We start from the raw sequence: 21,342 nt of genomic DNA on the forward strand, positions 1-21,342 counted from the left end.
TAAAGATATTTAAAAAAAAACAGCGTGGAATGAAAACTCTGGTAAAACAGGAAATGTCATGACACCAGTTTGGCAGTATTTCCGATATTTAAAACAAAAAAACGAATCAATAATTATCGATAGACTGATCTAAAATGCACATAATGTGATAATTTCTTCATCTTTTTCAGTTTCCCTCACACAGATTTCTGATCAATAAATACTGTTTAATGACTCCTAGAACCTATTAACTTATCGTATAGTTTATCGTTTATCGCGATAAATGTTTTTCATGGTAAGAATTCTGATTCATCGTTGTCAGTCACAATAAATTCAAATTAATCACGTTTCATTTTTACAATTTTATCCACTGCTTTTTCAGTGAGTATCAATAAATATCAATGAATTTGACAATTCAATTACTGATTAGCTAACTAAATGATACAAATGGTCAGGCTTTCAAAGAGTGGTATTTGTGTGGCAATAATTGTATTGCTAGAAAGAAATCAAGGAAATACCCATGTTATTTCCTCTTCAAAAACAACCCAACGCTAAAAAAAGGCAATTTTGCATAATACTTCCCCTTTAAGGAAGTTGTATTTGGTGTCAACTGAGGTTGTCATGTATTTGTTGATCCGAGACGTTTAGGTGGAACTAAAGAGCAAAAATAGAAGAACTAAGTGAGTAGGCAGACACTTTTCTGCACTCTCTAGGTCTAAATCATGATTAATGAGTACACAGTAGATTTTTCTTCTTCCTGCAGAAAGATGAAACCAGTAACAACCTGCTTCTGTCAGTGAGTAATTACACACATTTTCTTTCCTAGAGTAAAACAAGCTGGTATTTGTGCAGATATGTTAAATGGTTTACAGACCAGGAATCTTCAGGCAGAAACCCCCCCCAAAATGCCTCGGAGACAAAACTGCAGCGTCTTACAATTCATGAGCTGAATTAGCCACAAGCAGGGTGTTAATATTTTTTAATTTTAAGGCTTCCATGAAAGTCAACTCCACCATAATTACAAACAGCCCTCTCAGCCTCTCTGGTGCTTCTGCAAGAGCAATCTGTGCAGCCATTTGGTGTTGTGACCGAGGGAATGGACTTATTAACAAAAAGGTCAGTGATCAGAACAAGCTGAGCTGCCAGATCTGCTGCAGAGCCCTGCATGTTTTCCCCCTGCGCTGCATTAGCCCCAAGGTTCGCAGGTTTCTGAGCTGCCAGACACAGAGAGCGGCTGGTCATCTGGGATGTTCTTCACAGCTTAGTTTTGATCACATTACTAAAAAAAACAGTAATTTAAGAGCATTTATGATTCAATCCCCACATGGTAAATGAGCAATTAAGATATTTTTAAACCTATTGATAGAAGGTGGTGTGAATTAGGGCTGCAACTAGTGATTAGTCTATTGATTATTCTGATGATTAATCGGATAAAATAAACACTGCACACTGTCTGCAGATTATTCATTTAAGCATTTTACACAATGAGAAATTAGGGCAGAAACAATTAATTGAATTGTGATTAATCGCAATTAATGGTGAATAGTCATGATTAATCCAATTGATTAATCAAATTAATCAGTTATTGAACTAACCATCAACTGATTTTGTAAGTGATTGTTAACTGGAGTATGCAGACTGGAAAAGGGTAATTTACTTAAATAAAAACATATTGATAGCAGTAATTAAGCCAAAACTGTACAAAAAATAGATCCATTTTGCATTTGAGGTAAAAACACCTTTGTGTGTAAATATGTTTTACCCAAAACGCCTGAAGTGGCCTATTTTTGGCTTCATCTGGCAAAAATGCACTAAAAAATGAAATGCTATTGCATAGTGAGCAACAAAATGTTTTTTTTTCTTATCTGAAAAAGAAATGTAATAGTTTATTTGCATATTTTAATATATTTCTAATACTGAATATAAAAACCAAGAGATTAAATAAAAAACCTCTAGAATGTTTTTATCCAATTAATCGATTAATCATCAGAATAATACATAGAATAATAAATTACTAAAATAATTTAGCTGCAGCTCTGCCAGAAATACATTAAAATATGCAAATAAATACATTTTTATTTTCTTTGCATTTTACTTCCTTAAACGCAATAAAATAGTATTCCTTTAGTCTACGCTTGCTCATTTGTAGCTAAAAAAAATACTTCTAACATTAATATATCTAACAATTTCAGCTCTTTCTACTTGAATTATCAATACAACGAAGAGCCACTCGATAACAAAAGGTGCTGAGCAGGAGAATTGATGAATCAAGGGAAGCTAAATGTGCCATTTGAAGAGTTCAAAACAGAATATATTTATAGATAAAGAAGCTTTTTTAATCTGAAATGCAAAATGTTTATATATTTGTACAGTTTGTGTTTTGTTCCATCTTTTTTGAATCTGTATACTCCAGTTAACGATTACTTGACGATTATTTGAATAATCGATTAATCACAATTAATCGTTTCAGCTCAAGTGTGATTTAAGACTTTAAGAGTCAGAATCCATTAGGATTACCAAAAGACTCGAATATTTGCTCCCACATCTGCCTCAGGTTGCCATTCAGTCGCTCCAGAAGCGCTTAAAGTGACGCTTCTCCACAGACTCATCAATAACGCCGCGGACCGATGTTTGCTGGAAAACTACCTCACAAACGAGAACACAGAGAATTCAATGACACGCATGAATCAAGGCGGGCAGCATTCACTGCCACAACGGAAATCACTGTGGATCAATCAAAACGCAGGTTCCTGTTGGCGGCTCGGCTTCGTTCCGTTGGGGAACATTCGTTTATTTTCCATCCAGGAAGGCATGAGAGGAGAAAAACGGCTTAGTGGAGAAGAAATTCGTTCGACGCACACAAACAAACAAAAAGGTACCAAAATTGGGCCTTTTCTTCTGAAAATGATGTGGAGAAACAGAAACTCGAGGTCTGAGTCAAATTTCAGTCAGTCGGATATGAATATGGTTAATTTAATTCATGAAAAAATGTATGGAAAATATGAGAAATTAGCTTCATTTCAGGCAAAATGTCTATCAGTGTTTGTTGTGTTAGTTAAGCAACAAATCCATAGGTCTGCCACGATGAAAGCTAAAAATCAAACACTGACAGTCATTACTTCACTGATGTCTGCAACAGATTAAATTAAAATTAAAGTTCCAGATTACTAACACAAGCTTTTGCTTTGTGCAGGGTTTTTTAATTTAAGAGTTTTGCATTTTAAAGGAAAATTTTCTATTAAAACAAGGTTGTTAGTTTTGCACATCATGTTTGCTTTCTTCTTAAAACTATTGCTCTGTTGAACCAAAACAGTTTGTTTCATTTGTGTATTTAAATATTTTTATTTACATTTGGTAGCTGATTTCAGACTATTTGCTACCCAAATTAGTTTAAATTTCTATTTATTTGCCTATTTTGCACTTTCTGACGTACTAAATGCAATGTGTGATTTTGTATGTATTCATGTACGAGTAGTTTTTAAATCTAGTGAGTACTTATAAAATAATTTTTTTAAAACATCACATGCCCCCAAACAAAAGAAGAAGCAGAAAATATATTATTTTTTTGCCTATTTTCTAATACCTGACAAGTAACTGTTCAGTAAGACATAGCAGCTTGTTTTAAGACAATTCCTTAATATGATGATATGGCAGATCATTTTATTTAAAACATGGAGAAAATGTGAAATAATCTGCCAATATATTAAAATTATTTTTTATTTCAACTATTAAGGAACTTAAAACAAGCTCATATTTTGATGAAAAGTTTGTTAGTTTTGTTTTATTTCAAGTGTACCAAGGTTTTGCACTAGAAAACAAAATACTTGGTAAGATTTTGTGTTTTTGCAGTGTAGTAGAGACCCAAATGGAAGAACAAAAACATTTAAAAAATGTTTTACAGTTTGGCCCATGTTTGCACATCCAGGCTTGAAGCGGACGTTTGTTTCGCAGCTTCTGCCTCCGACAACACGGCAATCACCTTTAACAACCAGGAGGTATTTCTGACTCTCCTCTTCCTCCCCCCTCATGAATATTGATGGCCTCCACCCCCTGCTGTGCTTAATGGTAACGCTGTGAAAAACGATGCCGGCTGTGTCACTCACACATAATCCCCCCAGGGCCGTGCACAAAACTAATAAGCAGCCATGACAGACACAAAGATGATCCCATCACAGCTGAAGGTCAGAACCTACAACAAAGGAGACCCTCGTTTCTCTCCTGATGAAGATCAGAGATGCATATTCATGTCGCCGCTAGGAGTCGGTTAGCATGCGATGGCCGCAGCATGCGTTGGCCTGCAGCATGCAGCTGAGCTGCCGCAACTCTTAGAGCGTTGCATCACAACTGGAAATCTGCCAGAGCGTAGGCGAGTGCATCTTCACGACGAATGGTCCTTAGGGAACTTTATCACGACATTTTGTGATACTACTGTGGTAACGATACAGATTATGATTTATAAAAAATAATTTTTTAGGTAACTGTATGGCTGTGACCACAGTTGGGTAGTAACTATTTATATTTACTCAATTACATTTACCTGAGTAACGTTTTTGAAAAAAATAAATTACTTTTACTGCGCTGTACTTTGAACTCTTACTTGAGTAATTTTATTATGAAGAATTTCTACTTTTACCCGAGTAAAATTTCTGGATTTTCTACCCACAGAATAAAAAACAAACATGTTTTAACCAAAAATTCACCAGACACAGACCTGCAGGTTGTTAAAGTTTCATAAGTTTTTTATTGAAAGAAACTGATTTGGAAAAAAATTACTTTGCCTGATTTTGTTATTTTCTGTTACCTATACAAATTATTGTCACTAAATACCAAAATTTCCACTTAGCTTTATATTTTGATCCACCAATTATATACTTTTTAAATGTTAAATGATTGATCAGTTACTCAGTACTTACGACATTTTGCAAAATATTCTTTTACTCTTGAGTAATTTCTTGGACGGCTACCTTTTACTTTTACTTTTGTAAAAATTTGTAGAAGTAGTACTACTTTTACTTGACTAAAATTTTTGAGTACTTTACCCACCTCTGGTTGTGACTGCATGGCACATCATTCGTAGCCCCATAAACAAATATTGTTCTTGAAAAACATTTGAAATATTCTTTCCCAAGACAAAGCTGACTTTAAAAAAGTGTGATTGCTATCAATAAATTAATCATATTTATGCTGAATTTGCTAATGTTTATTGAACAGAAGCTGCAGAAAATAGAAAAAAAAAACATTTCTGATCATACTGTCAGTTCAGTTTTTATATTTAACATCAATAACAGAAATGTATCATAACAAAAACTTCTGAGAGTTTTTCACGCTAAATGACTCGCGATACGATAAATGCCCACCCTAAATGACTGCTACACATTTTCATGTCACAATTCCAAACTTTTCCAGTCTCTAAGAGCTGAAACGATTAATCGGACTAATCGTGATTAATCAACTATTGAAATAATCGTCAACTAACTCAGTAAACCCAACTTTATTTAGAAGCCTTTTTAAAACAGCAAAAATAAACAAAATGCTGAACATCATAAAAAACATCAAAATAAATCAAACAATCACATCAAATAAGTAAAACAACTTGACAAATAAAACCTCTGATTAATTGATTTAGTAACTGATTAATCGTTAACTAGTGTACACAGACTTAAAAAAAGCAACTTCAAAGCAGTAATTAAGCTAAAACTATATGAAGTATATATACATTTAAGATAAAAAAAAAAAACTTTTGTAAACACAACTTTTAATTTTGGTTTAGCCCAGTTCAAATTCACTAAAAGAATGCTGTTATAGCAATTTAATCAATGAAATGTTGTTATTGAAAAAAAAAATTAACTGATTTGTTTATTTGCATATTTTAATGTATTTCTAACACTGTAAAAAATGCTTATGCAATTAAATGAAAAATCCATAATACATGCCAAATTTTTAGGCAATTAATCGCCAGAATAATTGATTACTAAAAATAATCATTAGTTGCAAACCTACTAATTTACAGTGTTCTCTGTCCTATAACCTCATTTTTATAGAGATCAGCAGTGACTAGATGAATGCATGGACGACAGGCAAACAGATTAATGAGTCAATAAATTAAATATATAAATGGAAATTGACATGCTAGGAAAAAAAACATCTTCAGTTCTATATTTTCTCTTTTTCCACATGTATCAGGACCTGAGAAATACTCAAAGAAGTTTGTGTTTTATTCTTTACTTTTCCTGGCAGCACCTTTGTATTTTGTAACAAACAAAAGGAGAAGCTGCAAACAAAAACGTCAGCTGAAGCTTCAACCAGAGCGAAAACAAAGCACCAAGCGGCGCTGCAAGACGGGATTATTTTCACAATCAGTGAGCATTTCCTTTTTTGGTTAATCTTGTAATCTATAAAATGTCAGACAAAAGTGAAAAAGGCTCAAGGATTATTTAGTTTACCATCAGGGAGCAAATCCTCACATTTAGGAGGCTTCATGGGATCAAATGTAAACAGCTTTGAAAATGACAATTCGCTCCTAATCCAAACAGTTCCAGATGAAATGGAAAACCTGAGCACAAACTCAATGAGATACAAATCAGTCATGAGCAGCAAGCTAAGTACCAAGCCGGTTCATTTTGTTCACATTAAACTAATGAAATTAGTCATGCTGCTACAAAAACGTGACTCACCAGGAACAACGGCTAAAAAAGACAAAAACATTTTTTTAAGGGAGCAAATTGGGCGAGAAGCAGGAAAATCTGGTCCAGGCGGAGCAAAAATTTGAAGAACAGTCATATTTTTTTCCACATCGAGACGAAAATGTTGGAAAATAATTTCTGTAACCCATCCTTTTTGCACAAAATCATCTTAGATAATTAGATTTTAGTCAGATCTATTTATTTTGAGCTCCTTTCAGAATGAGATGTTTCAGTTCGTCTTGTCACTTTAAATTCAAATAAGCTGCTGTTGGCTTCGCCCCCAACTCAACAATTACACTCATGCGTGAAAATGGCTGCAAACAGATGTGTTATTATACAACTGTACATCTTTGAAAAGCAGAAGTAGAGCCTCCTGCACAACCAACAAGAATGCAGCAAGTGGTTTCTAAATGGTAAGGCAAAAACACTCGTCTTTTCCAGCAGCCATTATACAGCGCATACAGTGGTAAAACTAGCTGATCAAATGTGCTGGAGCCCAGTCTGGGTTGCCAGGTAACGGGGTGGGCTCAGCTGAGGTTGCTAGGTAACGCCGCAGCCCCTGCCAATTTGTGACGTTGCATTCTGCTGGTTTTTAAAAGGGATAATTTTTCAGACCAAAACACATTAACTTGTTGCCAAAAATTGTGGAGTGTTTTTTAAGTGCTTTGTTGGTTTTAGAAGCAGTTGAGACTCAAATTGAAGTAAAAAGCACCTTTAAGGAGCTCTGAAGTAGTACTATAACTACATTAATGGAAAATGGTTTATTCAATAATAAAACCAGTTTAAAACAGGGGAGTGGTGTTAATCCTGGTTCTAAAAGTTGCACTAGAAAATGGCACCTCAAATAAAACATTCAACTGAAATAAGAGAGCAGAACACATGGAAACAAAAAGCAACTTTGGAACATTTTGTCCATATATTACTGCTTTTAAATTTGAGGTGTTTGTATGGATCAATCACAAACGAATAAAAAGGCTGAAATATTACTGCCACACCAGTAAGTGGCACCAGAATCAACATAAAACATCAAAACTGAGTAGGAGTTATGACAGATGAGGGGGAAACCCTGTAAAAAACGTTTTGTGGTTGAGGTTTCAAACACAAAGACGTCAAGTTTTTTAATTTTCTATTTTTAAATCATTGAATCTTCCATTGACATAAACAAGTGACACAAACGCAGCAGGAATTATGCTAAATATTGTTGGCTGGAATCTAATGCTGCTAAAAGAACCAGGTTTAGTAGAAAAGACATTTAAAGACAAAATTATTCTAATTTATATGGTCATAAAATCCATACAGCAACTGTTATTCCAATTTATGCACAGATTTCTGCATGGATTGAAAGTTGTGTCATTTCCTCAACCGCACTGCCTCAGGTTTAGATGAAGTAGTGAGTGACACTTTCATAAATTAAAACTTCACCTCATCGATGTTACAACTTGTTTTCACATCACAGGAAGAAAAAACAAGCAGAAGCAGAGCTGACAATACAGAGAGCCTGTGATCCAAAGAAACAGTAGAAAACCCAGCTCTTCTAAGAAAAATATACTTCAGATGGAGATGCTAAATATGTAACATTCAATGGTGACATCAGGGTGAATTTGTGGAAAGTTTAAACACTTTCAAAACATTGACACTAAATCAAAAGTCTCGTTATGACAGAAGGTGGGCAGAGTAACCAAAAGTCTTACTCAAGTAAAAGTAAAAATGTACTTGGTAAAAAGTCTAATCAAGTACTGAGTAACTGATCAAACGATCAATTATTTAATATTTTAAAATTACTTTATCAGATGGACAAAATTACAAATTTAAGTGGAAATGTGGGTATTTTAAGAATGAAAATGAAAACTCATAAGTAACAAAAATATCAGGGGAAAAAAAATCCAAATCAGTTCCTTTCAATAAAAAGACTTATGAAACCAACAAAAACCTACAGGTGTGCGTCTGTCTGGAGGCTTTTTGGTTAAAACGCGTTTAGTTTTCATTCAGTGGGTAGAAAATTCAGAAATTTTACTAGAGTAAGAAGTACAGCGTAGTAAAAAATACTCCTAAAAGTACATTAAGAAAATACTCAAGTAATTGAGTAAATGTAACCAGTTACTACCCAACTCTGGTTATTACCAAATATAAACACCTTCCTAAAATATTGATCCAAAAATGCACTAATATTTATTATATTTTAAAGCAAAACAGATCTAAATAAAATAGTAATTCCATTAGTGGTTGACTTTATCACAAAACCAAACCTTTTCTCTGATTAAGTCACATAAATTAGCTGGTAAACTTTCCCACAGCCTTATCTACTTTCACTTCAGCTGCTGGTTTCCTCTACTTTCAACAACCAGAGCTGACAAAAGAAACGGGGCTGTACTTGCTGCCAAAGCGCAGCACAAATTGCAGCCTCGTTGCATTTAATTTTTCCAAGTTGCTGCAGGAGGAAAACATTTAATCTCGATCTCTGGAGGAAGGGATTCCACTACTGCCAGTGTTGAATATCAGTGACCAAAAGCAGCTCTAAGAAATGCCCTTTCCCCTCCGCTTTGAATCCGGACAATCCGAGCCAAAAACCTGCCACTTACCATCACATCTCTGCTGCTGAACATTACTCTGCTTCCTCCTCTCCGCAGACATAATGGGTGTTCGTTTGACCATCCACGGCGGGAGATGAAACGGCTCAAACCAGAAAAGTACATCACCATTAACTACTATTTTAATAAAGTGTCTGTTTGGATCATAGCCTGGGAATGTCAGCGTCTGCAAATCAGCTTCACTTGTAATGAATGCAGAGCTCTTACACCGCTGCAGAAACACAAGCAAACGACACACAGGCGCAGGTTATAGTGGAAACAAACTGGGAGGCGGAAAGGTGTATTTTATGACAAACCGAGGAGAGGGGGAGGATGGCGGAGAGATAAGATGAGAGATAAAGAAGAGAGAAGACAAAACATTTGTCTACACCGGTTTTCATTGAGATGTTTATTCCAGGCAAAATACCAGTTTTCAAACCCTGAAGCTCCTCAGATTTCCTCTTTTACAAGCTTATTATAATCAACTAAACCTAAACAGATAACGCAAAGTATGATTGAGAAAACATTGTCATTACCTGAAATAAATAAAAACGGTGATGGGAAAAACTAAGAAGAACGACATTATGTGTTCATGAAGTTATAGGTACAATAACCTTAGTCTTTGTGTTTATCAATCTATTTATTGGCCTTTTGATGTGATGTGATTGTTTTTCCCGATACGAACACTGTTGGAAAATTATGTTACTCCATATTCCACCTGGTGGAAAAATGGCAACAGCAAAAGTTGGGAGAAAACGCCGGAGTCGGCTGGTTGTTCAACAATAATTTAACTTTTTTAATTGCATCCTCTGTTGAGTATTCATTATACATAATCACAATACAAAACTTTGACCTTTTTGAATTTTGCACCTAAAAATTTTCCAAAGAATGAAAAACAAACTACTACTATAAACAATATTCAACTGATAAGAAAAATGAGCAAAAACTCTAAATACTAGTTAAAACTATCTGAATTAGTCACACAAAATGTCACAACTAAATAAAACTAAACAATAATGAAAAACCCAAAACTGTTATAACTCTGTTCTTTTAGATTGAATGCAGATGAACATCAAACAAGGAATTCACTTAATTGGGAAAAAGACTAGCAAAAACAGGTTATCCAATTAGACTGGTTCATTTGATACAAAGCAGTGTGGAAGCGAATTTCCAGCGATTTTACACTGTTTACCAAGTCAAATGAAAAAGTGATTGAAAAACCTGTTCCCCTCCTTGCCTGTGGGGGCGCTGCACCAAGTACCACTGAGGAAGACATGAGCACAACTTCATTCTTCATAAAATGTAAGTAAAAGTGGAGAGGTGTCAGATTTTATCGACTGTAGGACTTTATTTAGCCTTTGGTGAAAGACCACAACCCGTTTCACTCGCTAGCATTAGGTTCTCGTGTTTGTTTTGGTTGTATTTACCCAGAATGCCCTGCACTCTGTATAGTCCACTTCCTGCTTTTGGAGCGGTCTCCTGTCCGCCTACATTCAGATATGAATTTAAACAGCACCAGAGTTCACTTCAATCGAACCGAGACAGAGGTTTTTAAGGGGACCAGATAGATTACACGTTCACATCTCCCCAAACGAACCGGACTTTCTAGATAAACGATCTAGAGTTTGAATTTAAGGATCCAGTCTCCCAGTTTAGTCCGCTTTAACCAGAGGTGATGTTCTGTTTAAACCTGATTAAAATCAGACTACTTTTATTGTGTCTTGATGAATAAAACTAAAAAATTAGCGTACTGGGATACCAGCTTTATACATCCAGCAATAGAGATAACAAGGCCTGTCACAATAACAAATGGTGCTGGACGATACATTACAGTCACAAAGCCAAGAGGCAGAAGTTATCGTGATAATCGATAATATTGTTGTTTTGAGACCATTTTTAAGTAATATAGTAAGAATGGCTAAATAATGCAAGAACACATTCTCAAAAATGAATAAACTTTAAATTCTAATGAACATTTAACACTGGAACTGAAAGACATTTTAATTATCACAAACAAGCAAAACAGAAACAGCAAATAAAATAAAATATGAAGCAAAAAAAATCTTCCAACAAAAAGGAATAGTTGAAACCAAAGCATCAGACTGAAGCAAAAAAAGAGAAAAACAACAAATCATGCAAGTGAAAATTACTGAATTTGTATTAATTCATCATGCGATTAATTGATTTATTGCAACAGGCCTACGGATAACACTGCTACATTTTATCTGTTATAGCATCAAATAAAAAGTTTATTTTCCTGCAAGATCGAGGCAATATTTGCACACCCAGCAAAAAAAAAAAACAGCCACTAAAAAGCAGCTTGGTACGCTTCAACAGGCGAGGAAGCACAAGCTGCCTGTGCAATTCACTTGGAAGTGTATGACAGCGAGAATAATTGCTGTGTCAAATCCTCCGGGGCTTCGGCGTGTTCCTGCTCTTCTGATGCGCGACAACTGCCAAGGTGACGAGCAAGCCGTCACAAAGCCGAGAGAGGCAGATAAAACCTGGTGTCAAGTGGAAACGGCTGCTTGTGATTTTAAGGTAAGTGACACCACACTTTGTTACACACATTTGATGCTTGGAAATGTTGCACAATGCATTACTGTGCTCGGTTTATCCAAACAGGCAGCATATGTAATGAGTAAATAATGGCTTTAAATGCAGCTAAGTGTTATCACAGCGACTTTAAATAGAGGCCTGATGAAAAGGCATTAGAGTTTTATTACCCTTATGAAGCTGGCAGCTCCTGTCTGGCACGCTTTAAATTAGATCATCAGCAAAACTCTCCATTTATTACAGCTTTTATCAACAGTGTGAGGAAGCTGAAACCAGAGCAGCTCAATTCAGAGGAGAGAACCTGCACAGAGCATGCAAAAAGTATTTACACCCTTTTAAAACTTTGGTTTCAAGCACAAGTTGGCCTGTCGCAATGAATCAGTTAATCCCATGATACATTAAAACAAACTCAGTTTCCATTTGAATGCTTCATTGTTACTAGTAATATCCTTTAGGTGATAAAATTAAACAAACTAAAAGTAATACTATGTTTAACAATATAGAAGTGGATCCATTACGCAAGATTCACATTTTGCATGTTTTTATGCTTCCATTTGGGTTTTAACGGCTTCTTTATTTACTCAATTTACTCAAGAGCAGAAATACTTCACAATAAAATTACTCAAGTAGAAGTAAAAAGTACAACATAGTAAAAGTACTCCTAAAAGTTTTTTTTTTTTTAAAAAGTTACTCAAGTAAATGTAATTGAGTAATGTAGCAAAGTACTACCCCGCCCTGAAAACAACACAACTTTGCTGTCAGCGCATTTAAGAGCATGAAAGCCAACATAAAGAAATAACTAAGAAACTGAAACAGGTTGGTCAAACATAAATATAAACTTCAACAAACCCTTCAAATGATTCAGAAAGTGCAATTTAAAGAATAAAGCTTGACGTCTCTCAGAGCACAAAGCATAGACTGAAGAGATTTACCTTTATTGTCACCAATATAAAACTTCTCTATAGAGGAGTTTTATATTGTTTTAAATGAAGCTCATTTAAAACAATTCTGCAAAAATAAAGGATCAAAACTCAACAACAACCCAAAAGATCCATTACCAAGTTATTAGAAATATTGGATGGCAGCAGTTATTCAGTTCCAGGTTGATTTTTCATAACTAAATGCCAAAAAACAATTGAAACAGATTTTTCTTTCTGTCTCAAGGCGGCAGAATGCTACAAAACAGCACAATGAAAACGCATGAATCTCTTGAACGCAACTCGAGGAAGGGCAGGAGGTGGGGGGACAGATTGCGTCTCCATTTGTCACCGTAAATGAAATGAATAACCTTTCAGGCTAACCTAACCGCAAGCATGTGGCGCACAGGCCTCTGCGGTCCGCGCTCGCTCATGTGAGCATGTGTAAAATGTGCCGTGTGATATTTTTATGCGTCTGACCCCTGTAGTCATTAATCGATTGGAGGAAACATCACAGAAGACATGTTGTTAGATCCAGGAGTCATTTTAGAGCGTAGGAAAGGGAACACACGCAGGAATAAAAGGATAATCCCCAAGAAGCTTAATTGTTTCCCGGGCAACTAGCTCCCCCGCCAAGACGACGGCTGTGAAATATCCGATGGCGATTATTTTACTTTCAAATTACTTACTTATGTCCTCCAGCCAAATCCTTCATGTGAGCCTACCTGTTTTTTTTAGGGAGGTGGAAAAGATAAAGATTAGAGTCCTGGAGGAAAACAACGTCTCCTCCAGCCGTCAGCAGAATAACAAAACTGGGCCATGAGCTCAAATGAAAAGGTTAGCTCAATGTTTATGGTTAATGATGGCGGGGGTTCCGACGGGAGCCAGCAGGGGTGATTAATTCAGGCAATAAAGAAGGCCGTCTAGGGTGTAGTCATTTCAAACCGCCTGATGAGTCACATAAAGCCGTTTTCCTTAATCATTTTAAGCAGGTGCCCATGATGGACAAAAAAAAAGACCAGCTTCCATTTTCCATCAGAGCGCAGACGCAGAGTGAGACTGTTCTCCGCCAAACAGAGCTGCAATCAGCGGCGACGTGTCAGTCTGTGTTATTTGGGTTAATAAAGGCCGGTTTCTGGGAAACCCTGGCTTTACAGGGATGCACATCGTGAGCGACGCTCTTCCTCAGAAGGCTCAGAGCCGCGGCGCTCGCACACAATAACCATTGTCCCTGCACAGAGAGGTGATGGTGGGGGTGGAATCACACCAGAATCAAAGCTGGGCTTTAAAGTCACACTGCTGCTTGTTTTCTTCCACTGAACCAAAACACTCTGAGTAAAAACCAAGCTCTCTTCCCAGAAAGCGCGGGGTTCCTGACTGTTTTTCCAACCCTTCCAGACTAAAACTTACAGTTCTTTGGATGGTTTCACATCTGATTTCCCTGTAGATTCAATTCGATTGGGGACCAAAGTTGCAACATTTGTTACATTTTCAGTTTATGTGGTTCACTTTCACACTGCACTGCATCAAACAAACCAAACTGATTGAAAAACCTGTTCCCCTCCTCGCCTGTGGTGGCGCTGCACCAAGTACCACTGAAGGTAACGACACGAAACCTCCAAAGAAGACATGAGGGCAACTGGTGTGAAATAACCCTTAGGCTACATTCACACAAAAAGTCTGGATGCTCAATTCCGATTTTTTTCCTGAAACGTGATATATTTTTGTGTAATAATTCAGAATGCCTGCAATGAGAATTTATGACCCCAAAACAACCCACATACGTAAAAGAAGAAGGTTCACGTCACACAACAGCTTTTTGTTTACAAAAGTAATAATGGACGGAGCCAAACTGCAAAGGAAACACTTTCTTCCCATCACATGAGTCACATGAACAACAACCAGATGTTACTACTGGTGGAAACGACAAAAGACGCAGGAAGTGGTGGGAGGACGATGGTGAGGCATGTTTCTTAAGGACTTATTGCACGAACAAACTTATTCACGTGTGATTTTAATGGAGGAAGCTAATAAAATAAAGCACAACTAATAGCAAAAGGTTTTTGTAGAGAAAGGCATGTGCAGTCAGAACCAGGCCTGATTGTGATGTGGTGACCCATACTTCTTTCAAAGTCATAATTTTCAGCCACTGTTTACATCTGGATTTACCTCGTCTGCCTTCTTCAGGTGCAGACGTATGTTTCATGTCTCGCATCAATCACATAAAATGACCATTCAGACTGCAGATGGCTTGAAAGCAATAAGATATCTGAAGTAGATCCACATATGGAAGTGGCAAAGATCAGATTATTTTGGTGGAGAGGTTAGAATCAGACTGTCGTAAAGAAGCTCAACATGGGTCACATTAGGACAAAAAAGCACATTTGACCTTCATCCTTTTATCTGATTGAAAGCTTGCAGCGAATTTTTAGCAGATATTTCTACGGCGCTCAATCTCCAATAAACAAGATGATGAAAAGACCTTGTAGAAAAACGGAGAAGAAATCCAAATAATTTTCCATATGTGTCCAGATCTGGAAAACACATTACCGACTTTTCCAGACTGCAACGGAACCCTGTTTTTTTTCTGTTTGCTTTGTGCAGCAACAACAATGCAAGAATGGGTTGCAGTTGCTCTTTTTCACCTGAGATTACCCCCTCACACACGCACACGCACACACACACACACACACACACACACAAACACACACACGCACGCACACACACACACACACAGCAGCAGAATAGGAGCCCAGACAAAAGGAGGAGCATTACAGCGTAGCCATGAAACGAGCATGTTTCTGCTGCCTGCGCCCATTACAGCTGCTCTGTGCTCCCACTTCGCTTTACACAAATAAAAGCAGAAACTCCTTACCTGCAGTTTGGAGGTGGGTCTAGTGTTATTTCTGCCAGCTCCTTCTGGATCCTGGAAAGCAAAGATTTTCCATTCAATGTGAGGTTCAAACACACAGAAAGGCACCTTTTGTATTTTTAACCTCGCCTTTTGAAGGCACAGCACAGAAAACATGAAAATAGATGTTATGAGTTATGTTTATTCATGATTTTAGATGAATTATACATCAGTGATCTTAGTGTTGTCTGACTGCAGGGAAAGCAGAGGAATAAAATGTGCCGTTAACACATTCTTACAAGGCCCGACACAAATAATAGGATTAATCCATCATTGAAATAATCATCAACTAATTTAGTAATACATTAATCATTAACTGGAGTATACAGACTCAAAGAAAGGCCAATTTCTGAAAGAACAACACACTCAGAGCTGTAATTAAGATAAAAAAATACAAAAGATACATGAATATTTTGCATTTAAGATAAATAAATGTGAATATATTTTACCCGGAACTCAATTGTTAAAGTTTTAGCTTCAGCTGGTTCAAATTCAGAAAGAAATTCCCTATTAAGCACCTTTTGAAATCCAATTATTGATTAAAATGATTGATTAGCTCAACACTGCATCAATGTTACTTCAAGCAGAAAGGGCTGAAAAAGTATTTTTTTAAAGCTCTAGATGCATTCTTAAAAGATGAAGCGTAAACTAAAAGAGTGTTACTGCATTTTAGACAATAAATGTTTATTTTCATACTTAATTATAAATAACTGATTTGTTTGCTTGTTTCCTAATGTGTTTCTAATACTGTATAAAACATTAATCAACTAATCATCAAAATCAATAGATTAATCGATGATTAAAATAATCATTAGTTGCGACCTTAAGTGTTACTAGGTTTCCTACACATTTTTATGTCATGATTGCAAACTTTTCCTGTCTCTAATTTACAAATCAATTAATTGTTAGCTGGAGTATACAGTCAAAAAAAAGTCAATTTCTTGAAAAACAACATATTCAGAGCAGCAATTAGGTCAAAACTGTACAAGATAATAAAAAAGCCACTTACACTTTTTGTTTATCTGCATATTTTAATATATTTCAAATACTTTATGAAAAATCTTAAGAGGTTAAGTGAAAAACCTATAAAATGTGAGAATTTTTCACTAAGAATCATTAGTTGCGGTCGTACTTCTTACAGACAAAAAAAAGAGCAAGTGAGAGCAGAAGCTGCTTTTTTATCCATTAGTGTCATTAACACCTTCATGATTTTTGTGCTGCAAGCTTCATAGCTTCAAGAGAAGCACAGGAAATGAAAACGCTCGCAGCATCAGTCACTTTTATAAGAAAAGACTGCATGTCCTCAGCAGACTCTTCGCTCACATGGTTGCATAACTCTCATCTGCCTTTTTTTTTGGGAAGGACCGGCGGACTTGGAGTTCAGTGTTGCGGAGCATGAGGCATATCTATTAAAGAACAAACAGACGGGAATGGGGAATACCGCTTTCAGATGACAGCAGTGACACTTCAGAGCTGCAGCGTCTGAAACAACAACGCCTGTGGGGACCGGAGGCTTTTTGTGCAACCTCACACCCCCGGGGTACGAGGAGGCAGAGCTTTGGTCTCACAAAACAGCTCCTGTGTAAACGATGATGCCGAGGTTGTTGGTTTGTTTTCTGTTTTCTGGGGATCCTCGGCTTACCTCTTGGCACTAGTTGAAAGTTTAGCAGCGGTTTTACTTGAGATCTTGGTCTCCTTCTTTTTGGGCTGTGCCTGCTCTCGCTCCTGCTCAGGCGGTACCGTTTCCCTTTGTTCGATATCAGAGCTGCCCCCGCTCGTGCTGGGGCTGTCGTCCGGTCTCTGCACTTCGCTGGACATCGTGGGCCCTAAAAAAGCAAAAATTTAAAGAAAATGGACAGGCCTGGTTGGTTGTCCAGGAGGCTCTACTAATGCTTTTCAAATATGTACAGTTGAATAATTGCACATCAGTTTGCAACCCTTTTCACAGGCGAGTGCAGGCGCTGAATTGGGGGCCCTGGCCACCGGCTGCTCATTTGGATGTAAAGTGACAGAGGCCCCAAAACATCTCATCTGAGAGGAGCTCAAAAAAGGCAGAACTGAGCAGAATAAAAGCTCATCATCTGACAATTACTTTGTACAAAAAATGTAATCAACATATTTTTATTACCCATAAAAATATCCTAACCTTTCCAGGGAAGCGTACTAGGTTACCTTTAAAGATTTGCAAGAAGTATAAAGACGAACTGTATTTTCAGATGCAAACATTGGGATAAAAAGTAAATATGAGCCACACTGAAGAGCAGCCTTGATACGACTAACTGAATGACTTTACTGACCCAGATTTAAGGCAAACAAAGCTGCTGCTGCTGCTGCTGTAATTTGTCTTCTTTACACACACAGTGGATAATAAGACACTTAAGATCAATTTTATCTTTCATCTGAATAAACTCATAAAATGGCTTTTTCAGCAACTGCAAATAACATTTAGGAATGATTCCCTTTAGCTGTCCTTTTCTGCTCTTTGGCAGCTCCCTGTTTCACATCATTTGTCCAACACAACCACTATTCGTCCTCCACACCTGTCCAAATCATCTCAAGGTGTTTTCACACCTGATAGTCTGGTAGACTTGGCTCCACTGGGGACCAAAATTCCAACATTTGTAACATTTCCAGCTTGTGTGGTTCGCTTTCACACTGTGTCAAACAAACCAAACCTTTTGAAAAACCTGTTAACCTCCTCGCCTCTGGTGGCGCTGCACCCAGAACCACCAAAGGAGACGACACAAAAAACCTTTTTTCATGAAACGTAAACAGAAATGGGGTGGCGTCTGATTGGAGGATTTCTTCCTGCCAACACTAAACTCTCGCGTTTGTTTTGGTTGCATTTACCCAGAATGCCTTGTGCTGTAGTTCACTTCCTGCTTTTGGAGCGGTCTCTGGTCAGCTTGCATTCACATACACATTCTAACTGCACCAGATCCCGCAAATGATCTGAGATCGAGGGTTTTAGATGGACCAGAATTCACTTTTTTGGTCCGCATCAGAGTTTTCTTACGCATTCACATCTCCAAAACAAACCGGACTTTCTAAATAAATGAGTTAGAGTTTTATTAAAGCGGATGCATCATTAATGACCCCCAATTTGTGAAAAACTCTTGTCTTCAATCACTATAGCAAAAAAAGACAAGTCAACATAAATATGTTGTGGTTGTAGTGTAATAAAAGATGAGAGATATGGATTAGGTGTCTGATAAGCGAGGAGTTCTTCTGAATGAGGTTTCAGGTTGCCTTTGCTTTCCCTGAAGAGCAGTTCATGGAAAGGCGTCAGCTACGACAACCAATCAGATGAGGGTCGAAACAAGGACGAGGAGAAAATTCAAGATAAATCTGTAGTATTAGCTAGAATCCAGTAAGCATACATTTTACTGCTTTTAAGTAATCTAAACCACTTTAAATTCGCTCTAATATCTACAAAAACCTCAGATGAATTATTGTACACCAATTATAGAGTGTGATTTGGAAGCACCACTTCCAAAACTAAGGTTTCACACATTCCACGCCATATGTTGAAGGTTTTTTACCTTATCTGGTTTTGGTTTTACCAACCTGCAGTTTCCACATTTGACTTAATATAAACAGAAAGTATAGAAGTCATCGTTTTTGGTACTTTAACAAACAGAACAAACAATTATCAAATGACAAGCCGTCTATAAAAGACTATCAGTACAGAATAATGTTTTCCATTGTTAAAGTTTTAAAGTAGAATCAAATCTAGATGACTAAAAGAATCCAATTAAAATCCTGATTATGTGTCTCCACAAATGGGTATATCAAACTCAGCTTGAAAAAATCTGTCATTAATGTAGGTTTGACCAGTTTAAATAATATTCTCAATCTGGATCTCATCTAAGGTGTAGTCAAAACGCAAAAATAATACAAAGAAGTCAATTATATGTTTTTACTAGCAGAAATATTGTTTCATGAATCAAGTCACATTTAAAATTAGGGATGAACCCATGTGAAAATTTGGCCAGATATCGATATCAATATTGCTCTTATAGTCAATAATCGATATTATATATTTTCACTACTGTTTCAATACCGTAGGAAATAAAAACCAACAGAAACAGAAACAATATTTATAAAAATAAATATCGGTTCACATTGGCCCAGTTTTATTTATCGGACCAATAAATGCCTAATATCAGCCGATACCGATGTTGGTGTCAATATCGTGCATCCCTGCCTACAGTGGTATGTGAATACTTCTAAACAACTTACCCCAGGTGTGGTCAGTCTAAATAAAGTGATTAGCAAACTAAGATATATTTCAGGACCAAAAAATAATAATCTTTCTTTAGAGTTTCAGCAAATAAACAAAACAATACTGTAGTTTTCAAAGTGGACATTATTGAAGTAGGTCTAACAGTCTAAACAAAAACCAACAAAACCCAGCTTTACTCTGGTTTATAGAGTAAATTAATTACTCATCACAAACTATATGTCTAAGATGTGTTGTTAAAAGGAAAAAAGCTGTAATATAGACATTTTCGTGTGTTTTAACCAAAATTACAAACATTTTACGAGCCAGAAACGGTGATTTAAAGAATCTTCAGGATAATCTAGTAAATGAAAGGGGGGATCAGATTCCCTAAAAGCAAAGAAATGTCCCTTTAATTGGGAGCTAACTTCACCACCGTAACGTTTACGGGGATAAAGCCCACACAATGGGGGGTCGGACAGGGGGACCGCAGCCGAGCGGATCCACAAAAGCCACCGTAAACATTATAGGGAGCTAGCTAACATTACGAGGCCGGGGGGAGGAGGCGGAAAGTAGGGTTACGGCTGCGGGCTGCGCCGCTGATCAGAGATGAGCAGGCCTGCTTTGTTTTATAACTAATTGATAAAAACGACGCATAGAGGGAGGCGTTTCTGTCCGGCGGACGGTCAGCGGCGGCGGAGCTCCGAGAGAGCGGTGACCCTGCTTCGGCACAAAGGGAGACTCTTCCCACCGCCTCCCCCGTCCTCTCTCGCTCCCTCTCCCTCTCCTTCCCTCCTCCTCCTTCACTGGAAAACGACACTTTTCTTTCACGGGAGATTTTTTTTTAGCTACTTTTTTTCTCAATCTACTCCCCCAAAAAAAGGCGGTTGTCGAGCTTACCTCGCCGGTTGGCCGTCGATGCTGCAATTCGGCGTCGTAATCCCCAAGGTACCGAGAAAAGTATATCCTCACACGGCCGTCTGCTCGCTCCCGTTGTCCTTGCTATTTAACTGGAGGTAGCAGCGGCAGGAAAGCGATTACAGCAGAAGCGAGTCAGTCCCCGGACCGCCTCCACGCGCGCTCCCGATCTGCGCGCGCGCGCCTCGTATGTGCACGTGGGCTGCAAATGGTGAGAGAAGCGGCCCGCGTGAGGTTATTAAGACCTAATACAAATCGATCGTGATGCTTTTCTTAAAACCCCCCCTTAAAAATGAATAAAGGAAATTAATACATTTAGATTTAATTAATTATGACTAAACAAAAAGTGAAAAGTTTTGTCTTTAGTGAGATATTTCTTGTAACAATTACCAACAGCTTGATTATAATCAGCTTTCCCCCATTCACTTGGATTCCCGCAGTAGAATTTCTGTGACGTCAATTTACTGCGCTGGTTTGGAATTATATTCTGCCTGTAGTTTTTGTAATGGTAGTCGTTCTGTCTATACCTGTCAAGATTAGGACTTGAGACTATGAGAAATATCTAACCACTCAGAAGAGTGAATTCAGT

General features: G+C 37.3%; 1 protein-coding gene across 1 annotated transcript in view; it reads right to left on the reverse strand.

Annotated features, from left to right (window-relative positions):
• Positions 1-20,906, reverse strand: part of ube2e2 (ubiquitin-conjugating enzyme E2E 2) — a 43,134-nt gene extending 22,228 nt beyond the window's left edge. Inside the window, exons 1-3 of the mRNA XM_088013856.1 lie at positions 20,736-20,906; positions 17,256-17,439; positions 15,578-15,628 (exon numbers count right to left, since the gene is read on the reverse strand). Coding sequence (XP_087869982.1) covers positions 15,578-15,628; positions 17,256-17,431 — 227 coding nt within the window. The 5' untranslated portion in view covers positions 17,432-17,439; positions 20,736-20,906. The remainder of the gene's footprint in view (positions 1-15,577; positions 15,629-17,255; positions 17,440-20,735) is intronic.
• Between the last annotated feature and the right edge of the window lie 436 nt (positions 20,907-21,342).

Source organism: Poecilia mexicana, unplaced genomic scaffold (genome assembly GCF_051168715.1).
Source record: "Poecilia mexicana isolate PSO_F unplaced genomic scaffold, ASM5116871v1 scaffold_16, whole genome shotgun sequence".
NCBI lineage: Eukaryota > Metazoa > Chordata > Actinopteri > Cyprinodontiformes > Poeciliidae > Poecilia > Poecilia mexicana.